The 24,000-nt window shown below is 55.4% G+C and overlaps 2 protein-coding genes across 4 annotated transcripts; both read left to right on the top strand.

Moving 5' to 3' along the window:
* Positions 1–506: 506 nt before the first annotated feature.
* On the top strand, positions 507–23,967 carry HAUS7 (HAUS augmin like complex subunit 7). 2 transcript variants are annotated; one of them, XM_001083074.5, is made up of 11 exons: positions 507–633; positions 1,809–1,924; positions 4,222–4,289; positions 6,572–6,633; positions 11,949–12,040; positions 12,522–12,680; positions 12,810–12,909; positions 13,407–13,631; positions 14,493–14,607; positions 20,492–20,653; positions 22,976–23,967. In XM_001083074.5, exons 1-10 carry the CDS (start codon positions 526–528, stop codon positions 20,560–20,562), a joined length of 1,116 nt encoding a protein of 371 aa, XP_001083074.1. In that variant the 5' UTR covers positions 507–525; the 3' UTR covers positions 20,563–20,653; positions 22,976–23,967. The 2 variants fall into 2 exon arrangements, with proteins under 2 accessions (XP_001083074.1, XP_077844926.1); XM_077988800.1 differs by having other exon boundaries at positions 20,492–22,794.
* TREX2 (three prime repair exonuclease 2) lies at positions 20,492–23,967 on the top strand. Of its 2 annotated transcripts, none has more exons than XM_077988802.1 (2): positions 20,492–20,653; positions 22,976–23,967. In XM_077988802.1, exons 1-2 carry the CDS (start codon positions 20,604–20,606, stop codon positions 23,718–23,720), a joined length of 795 nt encoding a protein of 264 aa, XP_077844928.1. In that variant the 5' UTR covers positions 20,492–20,603; the 3' UTR covers positions 23,721–23,967. The 2 variants fall into 2 exon arrangements, with proteins under 2 accessions (XP_077844928.1, XP_077844927.1); XM_077988801.1 differs by lacking the exon at positions 20,492–20,653 and adding an exon at positions 22,339–22,431 and having other exon boundaries at positions 22,945–23,967.
* Positions 23,968–24,000: the final 33 nt, after the last annotated feature.

Here is a 24,000-nt window from a genome sequence, read left to right as displayed (position 1 = left end):
AGAGAAGACAGAGCCCCGTGCTGGGAGAGGAACACTTCAGTCCCAGTTCCATTCTGCACCCAAGGCTCCCCTTGGTCCTCCTGGGAACCAGAGTCCCCCTTAGTGGTGGCCCAGGAGAACCCGATAAAGGCAGGAGCGCCCCCTCCTGGAAGAGCCTCGCTTCGACGCGTCATCACTCCCGGCCGGCAGCAGGGGCGACGCCAGCAAGGCCAGCGACCGAGAGCCAGCTTGGCCCGTTCGCCCCGCCCCCTTCCCGGTGTCCGCCCCGCCCCCTTCCCCGTGTCCGCTCCGCCCGCTTCCCGATGTCCGCCCCGCCCGCTTCCCTGTGGTCCTGCCCCTGGGTGGTGCTGGGGCGAGGGTGGGAGCCCGGGGCCCGCGCCGGCGGAGCCGCCGCCCAATGGGAAGTGTCGGTGGGGTAGCGGGTGGGCGCAGGCGGGTGGGCGGGAAGAACACTGGAACTTGATTGGCGGTCGTGCCGGCCAGTGAGACCAGGGCGTAGGCGGGGCGCGGCCCGGAGCGCGAAACATGGCGGGGAAGGACGCTGGCTTCGGCCGCGGCGGCGACGACTACTCAGAGGACGAGGGCGACAGCAGCGTGTTCAGGGCGGCTGTGGAGGTGTTCGGGAAGTTGAAGGTGCCGCTGGCCCAGAAAGCCACTCCAGGGCAGGGGACCGGGGAGGGCCCTGCCCGAGGCCCGGGCGGGCTTGCTGCGGAAGTCCGCTGCGCCACGCGGCCACCGTCGCCAGTTCCGGCTGCGCCCTGTTCCCCCGCAACAGGGGGTGCTTGTGGATGATTCATCTTTGCTCTTTGGGGTGCCCCAGGCCTTCGCTCTTGCTGTCTCCACGGCCTGTGCCTGGTAGTTGGGGCCATTACCGCCTGTGGAACTGCAGTACCCGGGCTGGGCGCTCGGAGCAAGTGCAGACACAGAGGACGCAGGCCTGGCCTTAGGGATCTTGCGGAGTCTCGGGGGACAGATGGGCAGAGCCTCGTGCCACTCTGTCAAGTCAGCGAGACTAGGGCTTGGTGTCAGATGCCGGGGGTGATAGCTTCCAGAAGCCCTCTACAGCCCCACAGGACAGAGCCCTCACTGCAACAGTGAGGAAAACTGGCTCACGATGTCAGGGAGCTGTCCCAGGTCCCCTCGGCCCGCTCGCTCCTCCCCCCAGCCACTCCCCCATCCTGTCCACGACTGGCTCAGTGGCCCCTCTTCCTCTCCCCTCTCCCTCAGTCCCGAAACCTAGGACCCTCTCTTAAGTCTTAGCCTCAGGCGTTGCTCCTAGGTCCTGCTGCCACAAGAGCCCAGAGTGGGAGTACTTGAAAGAGGTGGGGTCTGCATGCCGCGGGAGATGTGGGGTTAAGAATGGGGGAACTTGAACTCTTGGCAAAATGGCAGGACACGGGTAAAGGAAAGGGTCATGGGAGCTTGCAGATGTACACTGAGGGCAGGGCGCGGTGGCCCGCGCCTGTAATCCCACCACTTTGGGAGGCTGAAGTGGGCAGATTACCTGAGGTCAGGAGTTTGACACCAGCCTGGCCAACATGGTGAAACCCCGTCTCTATTAAAAATACAAAAATTGTCCAGGCATGGTGGCACGTGCTTGTAATCCCCCAGCTACTCTGGGGGCTGAGGCAGGAGAATCACTGGAACCCAGGAGGTGGAGGCTGCAGTGAGCCGAGATCATGCCACAGCACTCCATCCAGCCTGGGTGACAGAGTGAGACTCCGTCTCAAAAAAGTAAATAAATAAATAAAATAAAATGATGTACACTGGGACCTTCAGTGAATATTGCTTTCCTTTTCCTTGCTTAGGACCTAAACTGCCCCTTCCTTGAGGGTCTGTATATCACAGAGCCAAAGACAATTCAGGAACTGCTGTGCAGCCCCTCAAAGTACCGCTTGGAGATCCTAGAGTGGATGTGTACCCGGTAATGCATCAGTTTCTTCCTCTTCCCACCTGGGGTGTGTGTGGGCGCCACCCAGCCCCACCTGGGGAAGATGGGGTTTGTGGTTACTGTGAGTAGCTGTCTTCCCAGAGGGCTCCACCTGCTAGCCTGGACCTCTGAGTGGCAGACGGCTTGTCTGGCAGCCACTGCTGGCCCTGGAGGGACCAGCTCCTGGCCTGGGAACCTGGGAGGCTGGGAGGTGAGGCAGGACTGGAGATGGCTGGGTGGAGTGTGAGGGTCTTGAGCGAGCTCCCAGGAGGAGGCTTTTGTGGGAGGGGGCACAAATTTGCCTGACTCAGGTGGAAGCTGGAGGCACTCGGGGAACTGCGGTCACCTGCTGGCCAGAGAGGGACGGGTAGGAGGCCAAAGCCATGCCCCTCAGGTGCTTCTACAGGTTGAATGTCCCATATCCAAAATGTCTGGGGGTCGCAAGTGTTTCAGATTTCGATTTCTTCGGATTTTGGAATATTTGCATTATACTGGTTGAGCGTCCCTAATCTGAAAATCCGAAATCTCAAATGCTCCAATGAGCATCTCCTTTAGCATCATATCAGCGATCAAAAAGTTTAGGATTTTGGAGCATTTCAGATTTTCAGATTAGGGGTATTCAACCTGTAGTACTTCTGTAAGTACCAGAAACCGAATCCTTTGAAAAAGCCGCCAGGGAGCATACGATGACGTTCTCTGATTTCGGGCTGGCAAGAATTCCTTAGGTGTTTTGAGAGTCCTACAAGAGAAGCGGATGGATGGGAGTTTTCCTGTGAATTTCCCATTGCCTTTCTTTGTATGTGACTGTACCCTGTCAGTCCCATTTAGGGCCGCCTTTTCATATCCTTTCAGTAGAACCTGGAAGCTGCACCTAGTGTTGGTCCTTGGTGTGGGTTGGGGCAGAGCTCATGGAGCCCCCTGGATTGTGGAGGTCAAGGCCCTGTGGGTGTCCTTGGGGCTTCCAAGGCCTCCCGCACTTTCTTTTCCTGCTCTGCCCCCTGCTGTGATGGTGCGGTGACTTGAATGATAGCCTTTACTGAGTCTGGCTACTTGGGCTTCTGCAGTGTGGATTTTGAGTGTGTTCAAGGTTTACTGTGCCTGGCCTTGCACAGTGCTGGGTGAGTGCCCTCTTCTTTGAGCCTTGTGCTCAGAGACGTTTCTGGCAATCCCGCTGTCAGAGCCCAGCCTGCTGGCCTCCACCTTCCTTCCCCAACCCCACTTGCACAGAACCCGCGGTTATCTTAATAAGTCACAGAGGCGAGTGGTGCTGTGGAGGCAGCCAAGCCCAGCTCGATCTCTGTTGCAGTCCTGGGGCAAGTGTGGCCTCTCCAGGGAACAGCCACCAGCCCTTTCCCACCACACAAGTCAGCAGGCTCCTAGAGTGATGGCAGTGGTGAGGTGTAGCCAGACTCCGGCAGCCTGGTGGAAAGCGCCTCCTTCGTTATGAAAGGCTGCTGTGGTGGCAGGCGCCTGGGGCTCCCTGGTAAGAGCCTGTGGCCCCAGTGGCCGGAGGGATGTTTCTGGGCCTCAGTGTCATACTGGGCTTGAGGCTTGGGGCTTGGGGCTGGGGTTGCAGTGCTTGGGCTGTGCCCCCGTGAAGGAGGAGACCCAGAGGAGGGCTGAACTGTGTGTCACCTGCGGCGCGTGTCTGGGTGTTCTGGGACTTCCTACCTTCCGTGCGCTGTGCGTGTGGATCTGGTTTTGCCCACCAGATGGCTTTTAAGGTGTCATGCTTCTGAGCGGCCCCTGTGTGCTGCAGTCAAGGCCAGGCCTTCACTGTGCCCAAGGTGATGAGCCTCGATTGTGACCACAGACTCGCAGCAGGAGCCCACACATGGCTGAAAGCAGGCCTCACAAGCCTTTTCTGCAGAGGGCCAGGTGCTCCACCCTGGAGCAGTTGATGCTGACCCAAGTGAGGCTGGGGAGGGTGCCAGGAGCCCGGGGCCAGCCCTCAAAACCTACCCGCGCCGCCATTTCAAGAAAGAGCCCCGAGTGCTGGCGGCTTCCCTCTCTGCCTCTGCTGCAGCCATCTTTTTTTTTTTTTTTTGTCTTGAGAAGAATTTTCATTTCAGTATCCAGAATCACATTTCCGAGGTAAACTTCCTGGAATATTCTTTCCCTAATAATTCATGGAAATGAAATCCATGTGACACAGAAGTAACCATTTTAAAGTGAGCTGTTCCGTGGCATTGAGCACATACACAGGAATTCACTTTCTCCAGCGCGTGCAGAAGGCCCAGGGGGATTTTCTGGCTGTCTCCGGCCTGACCAGCTCTGCTATTTCCCTGCAGGGTCTGGCCCTCACTGCAGGACAGGTTCAGCTCACTGAAAGGGGTCCCAACAGAGGTGAAGATCCAAGGTAGGTGGAATCTTGGTCTATTCTGAGCTTGTTCACAGCCTCCTTATTGAGTTATGGTGCATGTTCCATTGGACCGACGTTTTCTTTTAGGTGGTGCACGTGGTGTGGATGTTGCTAGAGCCTTCTTGAACCCCACCCTTTCCTAGGCATGGCAGGTGGGAGAACTCCTCTCTCAGGGACCTAGAGCACATCAGTCCCTGCAGCGCTGGTGGCCAGAGACAGAGATTCTTGCCGATGCCAGCAGTGGTTCCGTCTTCCTGTGTCAGTGGTGTGTGACACGCTCTCTACAGGTGGCATTTCTAGGGGCGCCTGTTGCTCTCCAGCGGGGCTTGTCTTATAACCTGTTTTCCATCATTTCTTGGTAGAAACTGTACTTAACCTGGTAATGAACGTTAGATAAAGGTGAGCAAAATTGTAGTCCCCAAGTTGGTGGCTAACTTTTCACCTTCATGGTGATCTCTCTAGAAGTTGGTGGAATGTCAAAGATCAAATTTTTCATGGGCCTATGTCTATTCTGGCCACTCCAGGGTAGATAAACTGGACCCTGGAGTCCTGATCGCTGCCCCAGCTGGCATTGCCACATGAGTTATCTGGGGCCAGTTCTCCCTGTACTGAGGTGGGCCAGAAGAATGAGGTGTTTTAGAGCAGCCAGTGGGCAGACCTGGGCCACACAGAGGCACTGCCCTTCTCCCCGGAGCTGCCATGTCTGGTACAGTCCAGATTCTCTGACCCACACCAACACATGTGCGACCTAGCCCAGCCTTAGCCCTGACACCGCCACTCCCAGCCTGTTTTCTCTCCTGTCAAGTGGGGATGAAACCCAGTCTTGCCTACCTCACGGGAATACACTGAATGTCAGACTTGTCAGAGTGCAGGTGGGAGAGACCAGGACCAGTAGGGCGTGAGGATAGTTCAGGAATTCATCCGACAAATGGTTAAGGAGCACCCACCACATGCGAGGTACTATTTCTGGTCCTGGGGTACAGCAGTGAGTTCCACTGCCCTCGTGGCGCTTGCATGCTAGCAGGGAGAGACAAGTGTGAGAGGGTAGGAGAATTGTCCACGCATCCGCCAGCGAGAAGCACTGGAAACAGCCAGCTGAGGGCTGAGGGATCCTGCAGGGCTTGGGGGAAGGGTGGTGCTGTTGACATAAGACGGCAGGAGGGGCGGAAGCCAGCGTGGCATGTGTGGAGAGGAAGAGCATGTGCACAGGGCCCCAGGTGGGCTGTGCCTGGCAGCTTGGAGGCACAACAAGGAGGCTGGTGTGGCTGGAGTGCAGGGGAGGGCAAGGAGTGAGGTTGGGAGGGGATGGGCCAAATCCCGTGTGGGTCAAGGAAGGCCGAGTTCTGCTGTTGGCTGTAACGAGACCCTTGGCCCACTGTGCTGGGAATAGGGCGCCCGGGGAAGAGGCAGGGAGAACGGCGCGGGGCTCTTGCAGCGAGTGGTCCAGGTGAAAGTTTGGAGGGGAATGCAGGAGGCAGCGCTGGCCGGATCCTGGATTTATAGGGTTGGCTGGACTCGCTGAGAGGAAGAGAGGGGTCAGGGAGGACTTGAGGATGTGGGGTTAAGGGCGGTGGTGGAACAGGCTTGCCTAGGCGTGCAGTTGGCATTTGTGTGGTGGTCCTGGGGTTACTGAGTGCTTCCCCACAGAGACTCTGCTTACTTCCTGCAACAGACCCTCCAGGGCTAGGTGGAGGGACAGGTCTGGCATCAGCCCCAGGCTTTATGGCTCCAAGTTACTCAGAAAATGCCCTGGGCATCCTGGCAGATGTGGCTGGACGATCTGCAGTGTGCACGGCACCAGATTCCCCATGCATGAAATGCAACAAGGCCTGCCACCCGCAGGGCTGCCGGCAGTGTGATAGCAGATGATGGCACGAAGGTCCTTTAGGACATGGCCCGATGGGAGCAGTGATTCCATTTGCTTTGGCCTTGTGAGGTCTTGGAGAGGGTGGCACACAGTGTACTATAGAGGTTCCCTGACCCCTGTCCACTCCTCAGGCAGCTGCTGGCTTCTGCTCAAAGCCAGAGTGAGTGACCCCATACCTGGGAGAGCATTGGGTACAACTCCTGATTTTCAGACAAGGAAGCTGATGCCCAGAGAGGGGTGGGGCCACTCAGCAAGAGGCAGCGCCGGCACCTGGGTGCCTTCCACCTGCCTCCTGGCCCACACTGGTCTCCTGTACTGAGTCTGGCCTGTAGGTACTGGGCTTCCCGGGTGTCTGCTGTTCGCTGCTGTCTGGGCAGGTGCCTGCCGTGATGGGCTCTTTGTGTTTCAACAGAAATGACGAAGCTGGGCCATGAGCTGATGCTGTGTGCGCCAGATGACCAGGAACTCCTCAAGGTAAGGGGGCCCCTGTCTGCTCTGCAGATGACACGCACACTTTCTGCCCTGGGCAGGGAACCTCGTGGTGCCTGCTGACGTGGGAGAATTTTCCTCCCCTAGTGCCTTTGAAGTTCCTCAGGCCCTGGGGCTGGCTGAGTGCTCGGGCAGGCTGCTTCTCTAGGCATCCCTGGGGCCAGAACTGCTGGAATTCTCTTGGGTAGACCCTGGTTGTCCTTGGGGCACAGGGGAGAGGGCAGCTGTGCAGGTAGGGGCAGATCTCTGGCTTCTGATGACCAGTGGGGTGGAGAGTGTCCTGTCCTTGGTTGATGACTTCATTCTTCATTCATCCTGGCGCCTAGCTCCCAAGCCCTTGTGGCCTGAGAGTTTCTCCCGAGGTCCCTCATCTACCCCGCGGTAGGTCAAAGAAACCCCAGCACCCACCTTATCGTTTCTAAATTTTGAAATAATTGTTTTCACTCGATGATTATGAGTAACGCTACTATGAACATTCTTGCATGTGTTTTTTGACTGAACAGGTTTTCTTTTTTTTAATGTCTGAAGAGATTTATGACATAGTCCCAGGAGGTCCTGAGAACACGTGCCCAAGGTGGTCACTTATGCAGTGGCACACTGCATAAGATGTCAATGAATACATGTGAGATGCACATTGGCTGTTTGAACATGTGTTTTCAGTCCTCTTGGGTGTATAGCTAGGAGTGGAATTGCTGGGTCACAGGATCACTCTGTGCTTAACTTTTTGAGGAGCCACCAAACTGTTTTCCAGTGTGGCAGCACCATCTTCCTTTTCCAGCAGCAGTGCGGGACAGCTCCAGTTTCTCCTCATCCTCACGGGCACTCGCTGGCATCCGTCTTGTTGATTCTAGCCACCCTGCTCGGTGTGGGGTGGTATCTCATTATGGTTTTGATTTGCATTTCCCCATGACCGATGATATGGAGTGTCTTTTTGTGAGCTTGTTGGCCATTTCTGTATACACTTTGGAAACATTTCCATATTCATGTTCTTTGCTCACTTATTAATTGGATCACTTGTCCAGTGAAGTCTTTTTTTCTTTTTTTTTTTTAATTAATAGACTTAATATTTTAGGGTAGTTTTAGGTTCACAGCAAATTTAAGCAGAAAGCACAGAGAGTCCCCACAGGCCCCCTGCCCCACACATACACAGCCTCTCCCGCCATGGACACCCTGCACACGGTGGCCCCTTTGTCACAGTCCATGAACCAGCATGGACACATTGTCACCCAAAGTCCATATCCAGTGAGTCTTCTCTCCTGTGGTTGAGAGTCCGTGGTTCTTCACGTGCCAAGTAGTTCTCTGGACATTTTACCTATTACTTTGGCTCTGGGAGAATGTATTCTCCACACAATTTATATTTGTATAAATATTTGTGCTTTAGCAGGCACTTGACCTGCTTAGGTTTAAGCAGCAAGTTCAGCTGCCTCCCGCCTCTTGCCTGCGGTTCCTTCCAGCATCAGCTCTGTTTCTGCAGCCTTTGCATGGCTCTTCGGGTCCCCCCTGTGTGTGCGCCACCCAGTGGTCAACCTGGGAGTCTTTGCTGGGCTCATCAAGATCAGAGCCACTCATGCACAGGTGGGCCTGAGGCCAGGCATTATAGATTTGCGGGGTCACTTTCTTGAGCTGTTTCTTCTCCACTGTCTCTTCAATACTTTCTAGTTCCCTGGGGCTCCCTTTTTCTGTTCTCCGGACATAAACCACCCACTTCCGTGACGGTGGTGGCATGGCCAGCCCCCTGCCACTCTGCAGGAGAACTCAGAATCCTGGTGTTCCTCCCTGACCCACGTGCTGCCATTCGCTTCTCAGAGCGTGCCAGCACCTGCCCCGTGCTTTCTGCCCAGCCACGGGAGCGCTGTGCTTGCTTTATATTTCCACATTGGCATTGTGGCAAAATGCACTTTACATAAAATCTACCATGTCAGCCATGAAAAACAATTTCCTAACAGGCCCTGTGGGAGCTCGCTTCTTTTTTTTTTTTTTTTTTTTTAATTTAAAAAATTATGGTAAAATACACATCACCTCAATTGTACCACGTTCACTATTTTTAAGTGTGCAGTCCAGGAGCATAAGCACATTTACGGTGCTGTGCAGCCATCACCATCATCCAGCCGCAGAACTTGTTCATCTTCCCAAACTGAAACTTCGTCCTCAATTTTTAAGCTGTGTTATAGCACACAATTTAGTGGTCTTTAGTACATTCACAATGTTGTATGACCACCACCTGTATCCAGTTCCACATTTTCATCACCCCGAAAAGACCCTAAACCACTGAGTAGCCACTCCCCATTCCCCACAGGCCGTGGCAGCCACTGAGTTACCATCTGTCTGTATGTCATTGGAGTGGAGTGCTGGAATATGTGGCCTTTGGTGCCTGGCTTCCTCACTGAGCACAAGGTTTTCAAGGTTTGTCCATGTTGCAGCAGCACGTAGCAGGATTGCATTCCTTGTTATGGATAAACAAAGGAATTGGAGAATTCTGTTGCCATTATTGAGACCTGGGAGTTGAAGGAGGGAGAAAGGAGATACAGATTTAAGATCATTAGGTAGGGTCAACCCTTGTAGTCCTGAGTTTTAATTGGGAATATCTGCATGAGCCCCCGGGCTTCAAGCGATCCTCCCACTTCAGCCCTCTTGAGTAGCTGGGGTCACAGGCATACACCACCACACTCCACTAATTTTTAAAATTTTTGTAGAGACAGGGTCTTGCTATGTTGCCCAAGCTGGTCTCGAACTCCTGGGCTCAGGCGATCCTCCCGCTTTAGCCTCCCAAAGTGCTGGGATGACAGGCGTGAGCCACTGTGCCCATCCTCTTAATATATTCTTACCTTAAGGAACATGTATGTATTTCCTTATCTTATGCCCTGAAAATGCCTAGAACGATGACATCCCGGCTGTAACACAGGCGGAAACACAAAGAGCAGCAGTCACCCAAGACTTGGGTCATGTCCGAGGAACTCAGGAGCCAACTAGCAATAGTCAGAGAGGGGCCAGTGGGAGCCTCCTAAGCATAGGGGTTGCAGTAGGCAGGCACACTCCATATACGCCCAAATCCAGGTGTTCATAATGATGTTTTATGAAGTCATCAATTTGACACTAAAAACGTAAGTGACAAAAGAAAAAGCAGATCAATTGGACTTAATTAAAATGAAACACTTTGGTCCACCAAAGGACACCATGAAGAAAGTGAAGAGACAGAAAAACCTACAGAATGGGGGAAAATAGTTGTAAATCACATGACTGATGAGGGACTTGTATCCCAAATCTTTTAGCAACCTTTACAACTCAATAAGAAAGACAGAAAACCCAGTTCAAAACTGGACAAAGTGTCTGAATAGACATTTCTCCAAAGAAGATGAACAAATGGCCAACAAGCAGATGCAAACATGGCCAGCATCACTGGCCATTAGAGCAACACAAAGCAAAACCATCATGAGATGCCACTATACACACACTAGGATGGCTAGAATCAAAAAAGGAAAGGAGGCCAGGCCTGGTGGCTCATGCCTGTAATCCCAGCACTTTGGGAGACCAAGGCAGGAGGATCACTTGAGCTCAGGAGTTTAAGACCAGCCCGGACAACATCGTAAGACCCCGTCTCTACAGAAAGTAAAAAATTAGCTAGATGTGATGGCACACCCCTGTAGTCCCAGCTACTTGGGAAGCTGAGGCGGGAGGATCACGGAGAGCCTAGGAGTTCAAGGCTTCAGTGAGCTATGATGGTGCCATTGCACTCCAGCCTGAGCAACAGAGCAAGACCCTGTTGCTTAAGAAATAAAAGGAAAATCCCAGTGCTGACCAGGATGAGGAGAGACTGGAACCCTCCTGCATTGCTATAGGAATATAAAGTGGTGCAGCTGCTGTGGAAAAGTCTGTCAGTTCCTGAAAGATGGCAACACGGTTACCCCGTGGCCCAGCAGTTCCAGTCCCAGCTGTCCACCCAGGAGAAGTGAAAATACACATGCACACAAAATCCTATACCTGAGCGTCCATAGAAGTGTTATTCTTAATGGCCCGAAAGTGGAAAGAGCCCAGATGTCCATCAACTAGTGAATGTATAAACTAACTAGCAATAAAAAGGAAATCAACTGTTGATCTGCACTAGGACACACGTGATCCTCGCCAGCCTCATGCTTGGTTGTGTATGATTCCATTGCTGTGTAGCATCTAGATAGGCCAGGTCAGTGCTGTGGGGACGTGGCAGCCCGCTGCCCCCAGATCACCTTGGAGCACATGATTGTGGCCAGCACCACTATGCAGGCAGTGAGCCCTCCCAGTGCTATCACCCCTGTCCTGGGTGCCCTGAGCTGCTCGCACCTGTGCTCCTGAATCTGCCTCAGTTGGATGTCATGGTGATGCCCAGTCTCTATGCTATTGACAGTGTTGCCAATTTTACCTTATCATTGCCCCCGCCTGCCATACACTGTTCTGAGGAATGCACCAGAACGGACTGGCTCAGCCAGCCACTCTGGCAGCTTCACCAAGCCCCCCAAGGAGCATTTGCATGACAAGTTGGCACTGAAGGCACAGGCCACAGTAAAAGGGCCGAGGCACTCCCGGTGGCATTTCATACCCCATGGAGTTGACCCTTTTGACGTGGTTAGGAAGTTCAGAGCTCAAGAAGTGGGTCTGGATGGGGGCTTTCTGGAGCAGGCATAGCCTCTCAGGTCCTGGAAGTCCTCAGCGAACCTCTTCCCTTTTCTGGAAGGAGGAGAAAGCTGTGCTTCTGGAAGCCTTGAGCTCCTGGCCGGGTGGCTCCCATGGGCATCTCACTCACCTTTCCGGCGAGTGGGGCACTAAGTCAGCCCCTCAGGAGCTGCTGCTCCTGGAACCTGGGCCTTCCGGGCTGGAACGCCAGTCCCCTGGCTGGAAAGCAGGCCACCGCTCAGCCCCATCCTGTCAGCTTCATCTGTTCCCAGCGGGGACGGCAATCTTTGGAGGAGAACAGGCCTTGTCCTGGAGGTGTCCCTGTGGGCTGTGTTCTGTCACAGCAGACCCTGCTGTGTGCTGCCCGCCCACCCAGCAAGCCATGCTGTCAGCTGCACGACAGACACACGCTCTCATAGGTTTCCGCAGTGCTTAGCCCATTCCGGCATGTGGTCCCAGCATCATTACAGCCCAAGGCAGGGAGCACTCGCTAGTCCAAGACATTGCCGGGCAGGCACAGAGTCGTTGATGGGCCAGACCCCTCCTTTCCACTGGCTCCTGGCAGGGGTGGCATGTGGGGGCAGGGGCACTGGGGACAGCTGGTATTGGCCTGGCTTAGGGGGAGCCACTGAATGCCTGTGGCCTTCCTTGCCCAGGGCTGTGCCTGCGCCCAGAAGCAGCTGCACTTCATGGACCAGTTGCTTGATGCCATCCGGAACCTGACCGTTGGGTGCTCCAGTTGCTCGAGGTAAAGGTGTGGATGGCCCAGGTGGGCAGTATTCACGGGCTTCTCTTGGTCCTAGTTCTAGAGCTTTTAGGGGCTGGGGTGTCACTCCCCCTCTGATCCTGGCTGAGGTGGGACACCCCCCTTGGGAATCTGGCTGGCCAGTCGGGCCAGGCAGCGTACGGGCAAGGGGCGTCTGTGTCCCAAGGGTGCTGGCTGCTGCCCAAGGCCCTGGGGGTGAGTGAAGGTGGGATGTGGGACTCAGAGCAGACGGGCCAGGCACAGAAGAGGGTGAGCACCTAGGGTGCCCCATGGGTGGGTGGGTAGGCGGACATAAATGGAGGAGCCAGGGCAGACAGGTGGGGCAGGATTCCGCGCGGTGGGGCTGGTCCTGGCCTCTGTGCCTAGCCCCAATGTGCCTCTGGGGCCTTCCCTGTGGGGCTGAGGGCCTGCTGGGCCAGTGCTCTGGCCTGTGACGGTGTGGCCCTGGGGGCTGCCTTTGCAGCCTGATGGAGCACTTCGAGGACACCAGGGAGAAGAACGAGGCCTTGCTGGGGGAGCTCTTCTCCAGCCCCCACCTGCAGATGCTCCTGAATCCAGAGTGCGACCCATGGCCCCTGGACATGCAGTCCCTCCTCAACAAGCAGAGTGATGACTGGCAGTGGTATGTGCTCCTGGAGGCCTTGGCAGCAGCACCCTGGCCCTGCTATCCCAGCCCCAGGCTGCTTGGTTCTGTTACTGCAGACAACCCTGGCAGCGGTGAGTTGCAGGTGTCCCCTTTCTCTTCCTGCAGGGCCAGTGCCTCTGCCAAGTCCGAGGAGGAGGAGAAGCTGGCGGAGCTGGCCAGGCAGCTGCAGGAGAGCGCCGCCAAGTTGCATGCGCTTAGAACGGAGGTAAGGGTGCTAGCTCCTGGGAGGGGGAGCTTGGAGGCAAGGCCCTGCTTTGTGACCTCCTTCAGCATGTGAGGCTTAAGTGAGGTTGCTTGTGCACTGGGCCTGACATGTTCTAGAATACTGTGGTGCTCAGTCCATGGGGAGGTGAGAGGCGGGTGCCGTGGCTGGGGGAAGGGATCAGCCTCAGGTATTGGGCGGTGCCCATGCCTGAGCACATTGCCATGTGCCTTGCCGCACGTGGTCCTCCTGGCAGCCCTTGACCTGGCCTCTGTTTGATTGTGGAGGAGACTGGGGCCCACGGGAGAGTGAGTGACGGGGCTGAGGCTGGGAGCCAGAAGGTCTTGCCCTGGCTTGAGTTGCTCGGTACAGCTTCCCTGTCTCCCTGTTTCTGGAAGCTTTCTTCCTCGCCCTGATTGTGCAGTGTCTGAGGTGAGGGCTGGTGGCAGCCTGGCTGGCAGGCAGGGCAGCCTCGAGGGACTCTGCCTCTGGCTTTGCAGTACTTTGCACAACACAAGCAAGGGGCCGCTGCGGGCGCAGCCGACCTGAGCACCCTAGACCAGAAGCTGCGTCTGGTCACCTCCGACTTCCACCAGCTAATCTTGGCTTTCCTCCAAGTCTATGACGATGAGCTGGGCGAGTGCTGCCAGCGCCCAGGCCCCGACCTTCACCCGTGCGGCCCCATCATCCAGGCCACGCACCAGAATCTGACTTCCTACAGCCAAGTAAGGGTCCCCTTCCCCTCCCCTCTAACTGCCCCCCTCCCCTGTTCACTCAGAGCTTATATCCTGCTTGGGCTCAGGGGCCTCAGTAGTCCCTGACAAGGGACCACAGGGCGGGACCAGGGGCTGGGAGGGGCTGAGCTGGGCTGGGCTCCCTGCGGGCCAGTGGCGTGGCAGGGCTCTGGGCCCCTCAGTGGGCTGGGGCAGGTGCTACTTCTGGTCTGTAGACCTGCCCATCTCAGCGCCTGCCTGTCTGCCCATGAGACTGCTCAGACAGGACGGGAGGAAGCAGGCTCATCAATGTTTGCTTGTTTTGTTGTTCCACATGTGAGATCCCCAGAGGCCAACCTAAAAGGCCGGCTTTAGTTACGATGACTACAGTTGTTATATGCGCAACTCTGCCCTTGGCTCAAAGATTCCGTGATGTTTATTTTGTTTTTTTAACCGAGAGGCTCCAAGCCTTCCAACCTCTAACTGGCTGGTCCTGTGAGACTCCTCGATCAGGGATGGTGAGGCCAAAGGCCTCTCCTGTCCATTTTTCTTGGGACATTTATTTTCCCACCTTGCCAGTTGCTGGGGCTGGGAGGACATGCAGTGCTGGCTGGCATGTCCCTAGGCATCGAGGGTTGCTGGAGTGACATGATAGTGTGGCATCCCCGCTGGGTCAGGAAGAGGGGACTCAGGTCCGAGAACTCTGATTGGTGACTTTCCCGCTGGGAGTTCTGGCCCTTACCCTTGACTGTCTTTTGGGTGAGTGCCACCTGATCGTTGTGAACGGGGGTGGGAAGCAGGAGATGCCATCGCTAGGTGAGACTAGTGGCATTTAGTGCCCGGTTGCTGGCTTGCTCCCTCCCTCCCCGCCAGCTGCTGCAAGTGGTCGTGGCAGTTGCTGACACCTCTGCGAAAACCGTGGAGACGGTGAAGAAGCAGCAAGGCGAGCAGATCTGCTGGGGCGGCAGCAGCTCCGTCATGAGTCTAGGTATGTGGCCACCCTCCTGGTCCTCTGCCTGGGGCTGCCCCATGCGTGGGCTCCCTTTTCTGTGCTCCACTAACCCTGGAGGAGCATTTGGGGACCGGCCCCTTCTTTTGTTTTTCATTTTCTAATGCATGTTTTCCTTCACTTGAAAAAATGCTTTCAGTGGATTATCAAGTGAAAACACTCATCTTAGAAAATTGAGGTAACCCAGTAATAGAAAATGTGAAGCAAATGATAGCAAATGCCTGAATGGAATAGTATTTGGCAATTAAAAATGTTACTTGGGCCAGGCGTGGTGGCTCATGCCTGTAATCCCAGCACTTTGGGAAGCGGAGGAGGATGGACCACTTTGAGCCTAGGAGTTTGAGATCAGCCTGGGCAACATGGCAAAACTGCGTTTCTACTAAATTACAGAAACTAGCTGGGCATGGTGGCATGCACCTGCAGTCTCAGCTATGTGGGAGGCTGAGGTGGGAGGGTCACTTGAGCCCACGGGAGGGAAGTTGCAGTGAGCCGAGATCACGCCACTGTGCTCCAGCCTGGGTGACAAACCCTGTCTTTAAAAAAAAAAAAAAAAAAAAGTTAAGGAAAATGGGAAAATGCTTATAATGAGGGCCATCTTCCCAGAGTTGATTTTTGCATATGGAGTGAGGTGTGGGGGTCTAGTTTCCTTGTATCCTATATGGATACACATTTGTTGCAGCACCATTGACTGGAAATCACTCTTTCTCTCATTGATCTACAATACCATCACTCTTGTGAATTATTAAGTATCCGTACGTTATGTGTGGGTTTCTGGGTTCTCCTCTGTTCTGTTCATTCCTTTTTTTTTTTTTTTTTTTTGCTATCTCTGCACTAATACCACATTTCAGGGGGCTAGAAAATAAAATAAACAGCAAAATAAACTCAAAGAAAGAAGGTAAAGCCAGTTTTCTACCTCTTCTAATTTATTTTTTAAATAACAGATCTACTGAATTCAAATTCATATAACATAAAATCTGCCCTTTTAAAAGTGTACAATTTCATGGTCTTTAGGATATTCACAGAGTTGTGTAACCATCCTCTCATCACCATCTGAGTCCAGAACATTTTTATCACCCCCAGAAGAAACCCCACATGATTAGCAGCCAATCCCCATCCCTCCCTAGCCTCAACTCCTGGCAACCACTGTCATAGAAATGCTGTCTGTCTCTATGGGTTTGCCTGTGCTGGACATTTCCTATAAATGGAATAACAATGCGTGGCCTTTTGTGTCTGGTGTCTTTCACTGAGCATAAAGTTTTGTAAAGGTTATCCACGTAGTTCATTCCTTTTTATGGTTGAATAATATTTGATTGTCTGGATATACTACATTTTGTTGTAGTTTGTAGACGTGGGTTTCTACTTTTTGGCTATGTACATTGTAAGTCTTTGTGTGAACATATTTTTCTTTTTCTTTCTTTTTTTTTTTGGAGATGGAGTCTCACTCAGTCACCCAGGCTGGAGTGCAGTGGTGCAATCTCAGCTCACTGCAACCTCCACCTCCTGGGTTGAAGTGATTCCGCCTCAGCCTCCCGAGTAGCTGGGATTACAGGCACCCACCACCACGCCTGACTAATTTTTGTATTTTTAAGTAGAGATGGGGTTTTGCCATGTTGGCCAGGCTGGTCTCAAACTGCTGACCTCAGGTGATCCATCTGTGTTGGCCTCCCAAAGTACTGGGATTATAGGCATGAGCCACCGCGCCCAGCCTCTTTAACTCTGTTTTTTAAAGTTATTTTTTAAGTGGTTGCCTTTAGAATTACAGTTAGCATCCTAACTGAAAACAGTCTAGTACCAAATTAATTTCAGTAGTATACAAAAACTTTTTCCTATTAAAGCAAAATATGTTAGTGTTAGGTATTTTTGGGTATACCATTTTAATTCCCTTGTTGTTTCTTTAACACTTTTTTTAAAAGTTATTTTTAAGCGGTTACCCTTAGAATTGCATTTAGCATCCTAACTGAAAACAGTATATTACCAAACTAATTTCAATTGTATACAAAAACTTTGCTCATTAGAATGAAGCTGTATTAAATGTGTACATTTGTGCACATTTTCATATTTATCAATGTTGTTACCTTTATTGGAGTTCTTTATTTCCTCATGTGAATTTGTGTTACTGTCTAGTGTCCTTTCATGTCAGCCTGGAGGCCTACCTTTAGTATTTCCTGTAGGGAAGGCTCACTAGTGATGAACTCCCTCATTTTTTATCTGGGAATGTCTTCATTTCTCCTTCATCTTTGAAGGATAGTTTTGCTGAATATAGAATTCTTTTGTACTTTGAATGTGTCATTTCAGTGTCCTCTGGCTGCCAAAGCTTCTGATGTAAAGCCAGCTGGTATATGATGAGTCTCTTCACTTTCTTTTCAAAATTCTGTTGGTCCCTGGCTTTGGACACTTTGATTATAATGTGTCTTCGTGTGAATCACTGTGAATTTATTACATTGGGAGCTTTTTGAGCTTTGTAGATGTGTCATTCATGTTTTTCAACAACACTCAGCCAGGCAGTTGACAGCTGTTTCTCCTTCACGTCTTGCTTGCTCAGAACCTCAAGGTCAGCCAGAGGTGAGAGCTCAGGGCTTTCTCAGGTCTCTCTCTCTGGGATTTTCACAGCCCGGCACACACACATGGTCTTTCAGATTCCCAGGACTGTGCCAGAGCTTTGCAGAGCCTTTGTGGACCTCTGATTCTTCAGGCCCTCCTTCTGAGCTTCTTGTTTAGTCTCTTGTTTGCCCCGGCTATTATGCACTGCCTCAGGCAGCAGCAGCTAAAGCATTTGCTGTAAATGTTTTCCACTGTTGCACCCCCAAGTAGTGGTTTAAAGTCCATAGCCTCTGAGCCCTCGTTTTGGAGACTGTCTTTGAATGAACCCTCCAGCCAGCTGTCTCCTTGGAGAGCCAGGCTTCTCACTGCTCTTGGCCTTGGCACATATCTGCCCCGTGTATACCAGGCCCTGAGGAGTCTCTTCTTGCCGATTGAACTGCAACAGAACCCTCCACTTTAAAATTTATTATAAGCGTTTATCCTAATCACCACTGTCACTATGACTCTCTCCCCAGTTTTTATAATTGCTGTTAGTAAACTGCTTATAATCTATGCCATCATTCTTATAATGATAATTGGTATTCTTAACAGTGTGCCATCTCACCTGTGACTGTGGCACCATAGGACTGGTGGCAGGTCTTGCCTTTCAGAAAAGCCCTTTATCGCTTCTTGGCTAAGATCAAGTGTAGTGTCTGTTCTTACCAGAAGGGCACCCTTTGCGTCCAGGCTGTGTGAACTGGGCAGTGCGTTGTGTACAGGGAAGTGTCTGTTCACCCTCGAGCCCCATCCACTTCGGGGGTCTGGAGAGACGCCAGGGGAGCAGGCCCAGGGCGGGCATTGGCCTCTCTTGGGGCTCTCAACTCAGCTCTCATCAGTTCAGCATCCTGATTTGGTTTGAGATGAATTCTCAGTGTCTGGACACACCAGAGAAAGGGTCAGCATCAAATCCACAAAAGGCCACTCGGGACGGTTCTTTACTTGTCCCGTTTCCCATCTGACCCCTTGAGGGCCCTGGTCTCAGTGGCCCTCCTCCCATTGTGGAAGGCCTGTGTTTCTGTGCTGTTTCCCGTCCCAGCAATCTGCATGCCCGCAGCCAGGCTCTGTTGGAGGTGTGGCACCACCTATGAAGTGAGGAGCAGCCGGTGTGACTTCTGGGCTCTTGCCGGGGGGCGTGGCCTGTTGTGAGTTGGGAGGGCCTTGGCACTGTGGGTCAGCATCACCCACCAGGAGTCGCCCCCCAGGCTTCCTGAAACCTCACTGCCATGAAAACATCAATGTATTTGGAAACCGAAGCAATATTGTCAGTGCAAGAATGGGGCAAGAGAGTTGAGGGTACCAACAATGGAGAGATGCCACCGACCCTGGAAGTGGTGACGGGCTCAGCGGGCAAGGAAGGCGGCAGCCGAGAGGACAGCCCAAGGGGCAGCGGGGTGCCGGGGATGGGGCAGTGGTGAGCAGATGGAAGCAGAGGGCACAGGTGAAGCAGGTCTGGAGAGGGCCACCTGCATGGGGTAGTGGCCCCCGGCGAGACCCTAGCCTGTTCTTCTGTGAAGAAAATGATGGAAATGAATAAGCAAACCAGCTCCCAAGCCGCTGGCCTGGCCCCCACAGAGCCTGAGCGGCTCCTAGCTTGGCTCTTGATGTGGCTGATGTGGCTGATGTGGCTGGCGGCAGCCCGGGTGAAGCCTACCTTTTCGCAGCCTCTGAGGGTCCATGGGGCAAGAGCTGACCCCTGCCTCACCTCTGTGGAACTCCTCCAAACTGTCCTCCGGAGAGATACCCCACAGGCCATGGCTCCACCACAGCGGACCAGGGGGAGCGGCAGCTACCCAGATCCTCTCCCCAGCCGCGGCGGCTCGAAAAGCAGCCCCATGCAGGAGAGAAGAAAGCCCTGGATGAGCAGGAAATCTGACCCAAAGGACTTTCCGACACTGTTGAATACACTTAGTGCGACTTCCAGACGTGCCTGGACAGCTGTGAAAACCCAGCCACAAGGAGACTAGAAACGAAATGAGGCTGGGATCTCTAAGAAGAGAGAAAAGAGACAGAAAAACCAGCACAAAGATTAGCGTCGTGCAGGCCCCAGCCAGGCACAGGGTCTCCAGGAAAGGGGGCAGGGGAGATGGGGGGCAGGGGAGATGGAGGGCAGGGCTCCGGAGGAGGCGGGCACACAGAACAAGCCAGGTGAGTGCAGGTGCTGAGCACAGGGCGGGTGGGACCCACCTCCTGTCATCTGGAGTACAGGGGCCAAGGGCTGGGGCCAAAGCTTCGGGAGAGACAACCTGTGGCCTCAGGAGCAGCCAGGATGCCTTACAAGCACTGAGGGCCCTGCACACCCGGCCTTGGGCTCTGGACCCTGCCAAGCTCTGCACCAAGAGTGAGGGCAGAGCAGGAAGGCTGGGATGGAGGTCTAGACGATTTGATAAGGGCAGATGCCACACGAGGGACACCGTCTGGAGCCTAGGAAAACAGTCTAGAGCAGTGCGCATTGCGGCAGGAAGCCCCTTAGCTGGGACGCCACTGGAAGCTGATGGCTAGTGGAGAGGGTCCTGAGGCAATTCCGGGCGGGCTGAGCACATTCCCCAGCTCAGTGTCACCCCGAGGCACACCCCATGATTCTTGAGCTTCAGAGTCACCCTCGGGATGGGCAGAGGATGACAAATTCAGGGTTCACAGCACCTAATGTCAATGCTAATGACCTCAACATGTAAAAGGCAAAGTATAGCTGACAGTGGGGCCACGGATGGGGAGCGGACAGGCAGGGCAGGTGAGGGGCTGTGTTGTCGTCCTCTGCTGGGGGAGGGGGATGATGGCCATGGTCTGGCGACTGAGAGGCAGATGTGGTTATGGCAGATAAGGTGCGGTGCAGTCACCACGCCCGCCACCCGGCTGGGCAGCCAAGGCCTTAGGGCTGTCTGTGATTGGGTTTGTTGTGTGTGCAGTTATCCATCTGGTTAATACTGAACGTGCCACTGAAGTCAGGACAGTCCCTGCCTCCTCACTGTGTGCCATATGCTGCCCCTGGGACTCTGGGGGCAGGGGGCAGGTAGGCGGGGGCACAGCTGGGTCAGCAGACCCTGGCCTGGGTCTCGGAACTGTGCTGCGGTTGGTGTGACCCAGCCCAGGGCTCCCAAGCTGCTGTCCTAGCCCCCACAGAGCTTGAGCAGCTCCCAGTTCGGCAGTGCCTGTCCCTTCCCTGCCGTGCTGGTGGTAGCTGGGGCTCAAGGAGGATCAGCTGAGGACATGTGCGTTGGGCGGCGGGCAGGAGGCGCCTCGCCTCTTGCGCCAGGCTCGCTTTCCTGTTGGTTTCTTTCCTCTGCAGCTACCAAGATGAATGAACTGATGGAGAAATACAGAGTCTTCAGTGATGGCCCACGCGAAAGCACAGGATAGTGGGGGCAGGAAGCCCTCTCCCAAGATCGAGTTGGCCGAGGATGGATGATTGTGGCAGCAGAAGCCGTTGCAGCCCCACGTTGTGCTCTAGGCAGGGACCTTTGGCCCCTTTGGGGACAGAGAGACAAGATGGGTGGTTTGATTTGGACACAAAGAAAGCCTCGGTTTCTAAGCAGCCTCCTCCAGCCTGCTTTCTGCTTCCGCAGCTCCACGTCTCTCTCCTTCCCCCCCATCCTGAGCTGCTCAGGTGGCCCAGGTCTGGGCAGGCTGGCCGAGGCCTTCCTGTCGTCTTGGCGGGCCCGGGCTGTGTCCTCTTCCTGTGGCTTCACTCCTTCCTGCTGTTGCCAGCCACTTGCAAGCAGAGACCCGACTGCCGCCTCCCCTGGCTGGCCTCAGGGTCCTGTGTGAGACGTACCCCTCAGCCGCCCTCCTTGAGTGCTCCTGGATCCCACGCGGGGTACCTGTTTCCTGCTCCTCCCTGGCTGGGCACTCAGCTCTGGGCTGGGGAATTCAGCCTGACTGGTTGTCCAGGAAGATGCTGTCTGGGTTTCCCAGGGTGACCCAGTATCTCCCTGAGCAGTGTGCCTGTCACAGCTGCCTCCCTCCCTGCGAGCACTAGAACAGGCACAACTAGTGGGGCCTCTGCCTCTTTGGGGCCATTGTTGCACCTGCTGCTGCCCGCCCCACCCTGCTCCCTCCTGGTACCATCTCCTTTGCTTCCCCAAGGACCCCGTGGGCACACAAGACAAGGAGGCCAGAAGGAGCCAGGTGCCAGACCCCTCCATCCCAGTCGCCTGAGGCATCCCCCAGCCACCGCTGTGAGAGGTGGGAGGCCAGGCAGGCCTGTGGTCACCACGGTCCAGGTGCACCACCTGATTTACAGGCCAAGGGACTCCTCTTGGTCACCTCTCTGTGCCCCCAGCAGGGGGCTGGCCCTGCAGTGCACCCACCACCGAGGGTTTGCTCCAGAATGAGGTCTTCAGGGCACCACTCCTCCCAGGACCGGGAAGGACCTGGTGCCTTTTGCCTGGAGTGGGGTGGGCAGGGTGGGTCCCCGAGACTGGGGTCTGCAGGACTGGGCTTCACTCCTCCTGTAGTCCCGGTGCTCCCGGCCCATCCCCTAACATTGCTTGTCTCTGGTGGGGGAAGCATTAACTCAGCTGCACAGCTCCCAGGCCAGGCTCATCTCCCTTCCCCAGCAGCGCTGTTAGGTGCACGGTAGACATGATGAAGCGACGTCCTTAAAGCAGCATCTCCCCTTCGCAGTGGGAAATGAGCCGGCAAGCTGTGTGAGCTGGGGTGGGCGGTGTGTGGGCAGCCCCGAGGCTGCCCCATCCCTAGGTTTTGGGGGAGCACCCCATTCCCCTTTGGAGGCTGAGCACGGCATGTGTGGGCACCTTGTTCACACTCCAGAGCTTGCTTCATCCCCATGAGCAGCACCTGATCTCCAGTGACGGGAGACTGAGGCCTGGCAGAGAGGACCTGCTGCCTTTGTGTGACTGGCCCCAGCATGGGGGAGGCATTGGCCCCAGGCCTGTGAGGCCTGGCAGCCACAGCCTGGCTGGGTGGAGGTTACTGCCTTCTGCACCGCTCTGGCTTCCTCCCTGTGCCTGTGAAGAGCTCCTGGAGTCTGCGTGCGTCCCGGGGCCTGCTTCCTAATCTGTAAACACAGGGCGTGTGTCCCAGTGGCTGTGAGCTAGCGAGGGGGCGGAGAGCGAGCCGGCTGCACAGGTCCTGCGGCCCCAGGCCTCATTGTTGGCCAACAGGCAGCTGGGGGCGGGCCGCGGCCGCTGATTAAAGGCCGCCTGGAGCAGCCTATGTGGCGACAGGTGCCCAGAAGCCCAGGAAGCCGGTCAGTGCCCGCCCCAGGTAAGCTGGTGCGGTGGGGTTGGCAAGGACAGTCGCCCCAGGAACCTGGGGGCAAGCAGGCAGAGGCCAGCTCGGGGCCAGCACCTGTGTGCCAGGGACAAGGCCAGGGAGGTCGAGCCCAGGGGGAGCTGAGCGCACTGCATGGGCTCTTTTGGGTGGCTGCTTGCCTGCTTTCCCGAAGCTGGTTCCAGGGCTTGAGACCCAGCATGCTATGCCCCAGGTTCCCAGCCAAGGCATTCCGGTGAAGGGGCTGGACCCCGCTGAGGCGTGGTCCCTGAGCTGCCTCTGCCTCTCCCAATCCCTGCTGGGGACTGTGGCTGGAGGCAGGCAGTAGAGCGCTTGGAGGCCTGCCTTTTCTGTTCGGTAGGTGGCAGGAGTGGGGCTGATGCTCCCAGAGCCAAAGGTCACAGGCGCTGTGGTTGGGGGTGGCAGGAAGTGAGCCCCAGAAGGGTCAGAGCTTTGGCTAGGGGGAGGGTGGTACACAGCAGGGCCTGGGCGAACCCCTCTCTCCAGTCCTCAGAGTTTGTGCCTCTCGCTCTGGCAGTTTGAGGCCTGGCTATCCCCGTGGGAACATCACCATGTCAGAGACACCCCGGGCTGAGACCTTTGTCTTCCTGGACCTGGAAGCTACTGGGCTCCCCAGCATGGATCCTGAGATTGCTGAACTGTCCCTCTTTGCTGTCCACCGCTCCTCCCTGGAGAACCTGGAGCGCGACGAATCTGGTGCCCCAGTACTGCCCCGGGTCCTGGACAAGCTCACGCTGTGCATGTGCCCAGAGCGCCCCTTCACCGCCAAGGCCAGCGAGATCACTGGCCTGAGCAGCGAGGGCCTGGCGCGGTGCCGGAAGGCTGGCTTTGATGGTGCCGTGGTGCGGATGCTACAGGCGTTCCTGAGCCGCCAGGCAGGGCCCATCTGCCTTGTGGCCCACAATGGCTTTGATTATGATTTCCCCCTGCTGTGTGCCGAGCTGCGGCGCCTGGGTGCCCGCCTACCTCGGGACACTGTCTGCCTGGACACACTGCCGGCCCTGCGGGGCCTCGACCGTGCCCACAGCCACGGCACCCGGGCCCGAGGCCGCCAGGGTTACAGCCTTGGCAGCCTCTTCCACCGCTACTTCCAGGCAGAGCCAAGCGCGGCCCACTCAGCGGAGGGCGATGTGCACACTCTGCTCCTGATCTTCCTGCACCGCGCCGCAGAGCTGCTCGCCTGGGCAGATGAGCAGGCCCGCGGGTGGGCCCACATCGAGCCCATGTACTTGCCGCCCGATGACCCCAGCCTGGAGTCCTGAGCACCAGGGCCACCTCCTGTGCCACAGGCAGCGCCAGTCTCCACCGTTCAGCCGGCCTCTACCAACCCCGGCTCCTCATATCTGGGCAGCCTCAGGTCCATGCACCTGCCAGGCCTTCCCTGGCTGCCTGACCAGCCACAGAGCCCTGGATTCCTCTCCAGTCCCCGCTTCCAGGGCCGTGCTCTCCCAGCCAGCCTGTATGCCCAGCAGAGTTTGCTGTTTCCCAATAAACATTGCCAACTACTCACCCTCTGACTCACTGGCCAGATACTAGGGGCTG

The sequence above is a fragment of the Macaca mulatta genome, chromosome X (assembly GCF_049350105.2).
Source record: "Macaca mulatta isolate MMU2019108-1 chromosome X, T2T-MMU8v2.0, whole genome shotgun sequence".
Taxonomy (NCBI): Eukaryota; Metazoa; Chordata; class Mammalia; order Primates; family Cercopithecidae; genus Macaca; species Macaca mulatta.
This window is presented reverse-complemented; position numbering and strand designations above follow the sequence as displayed.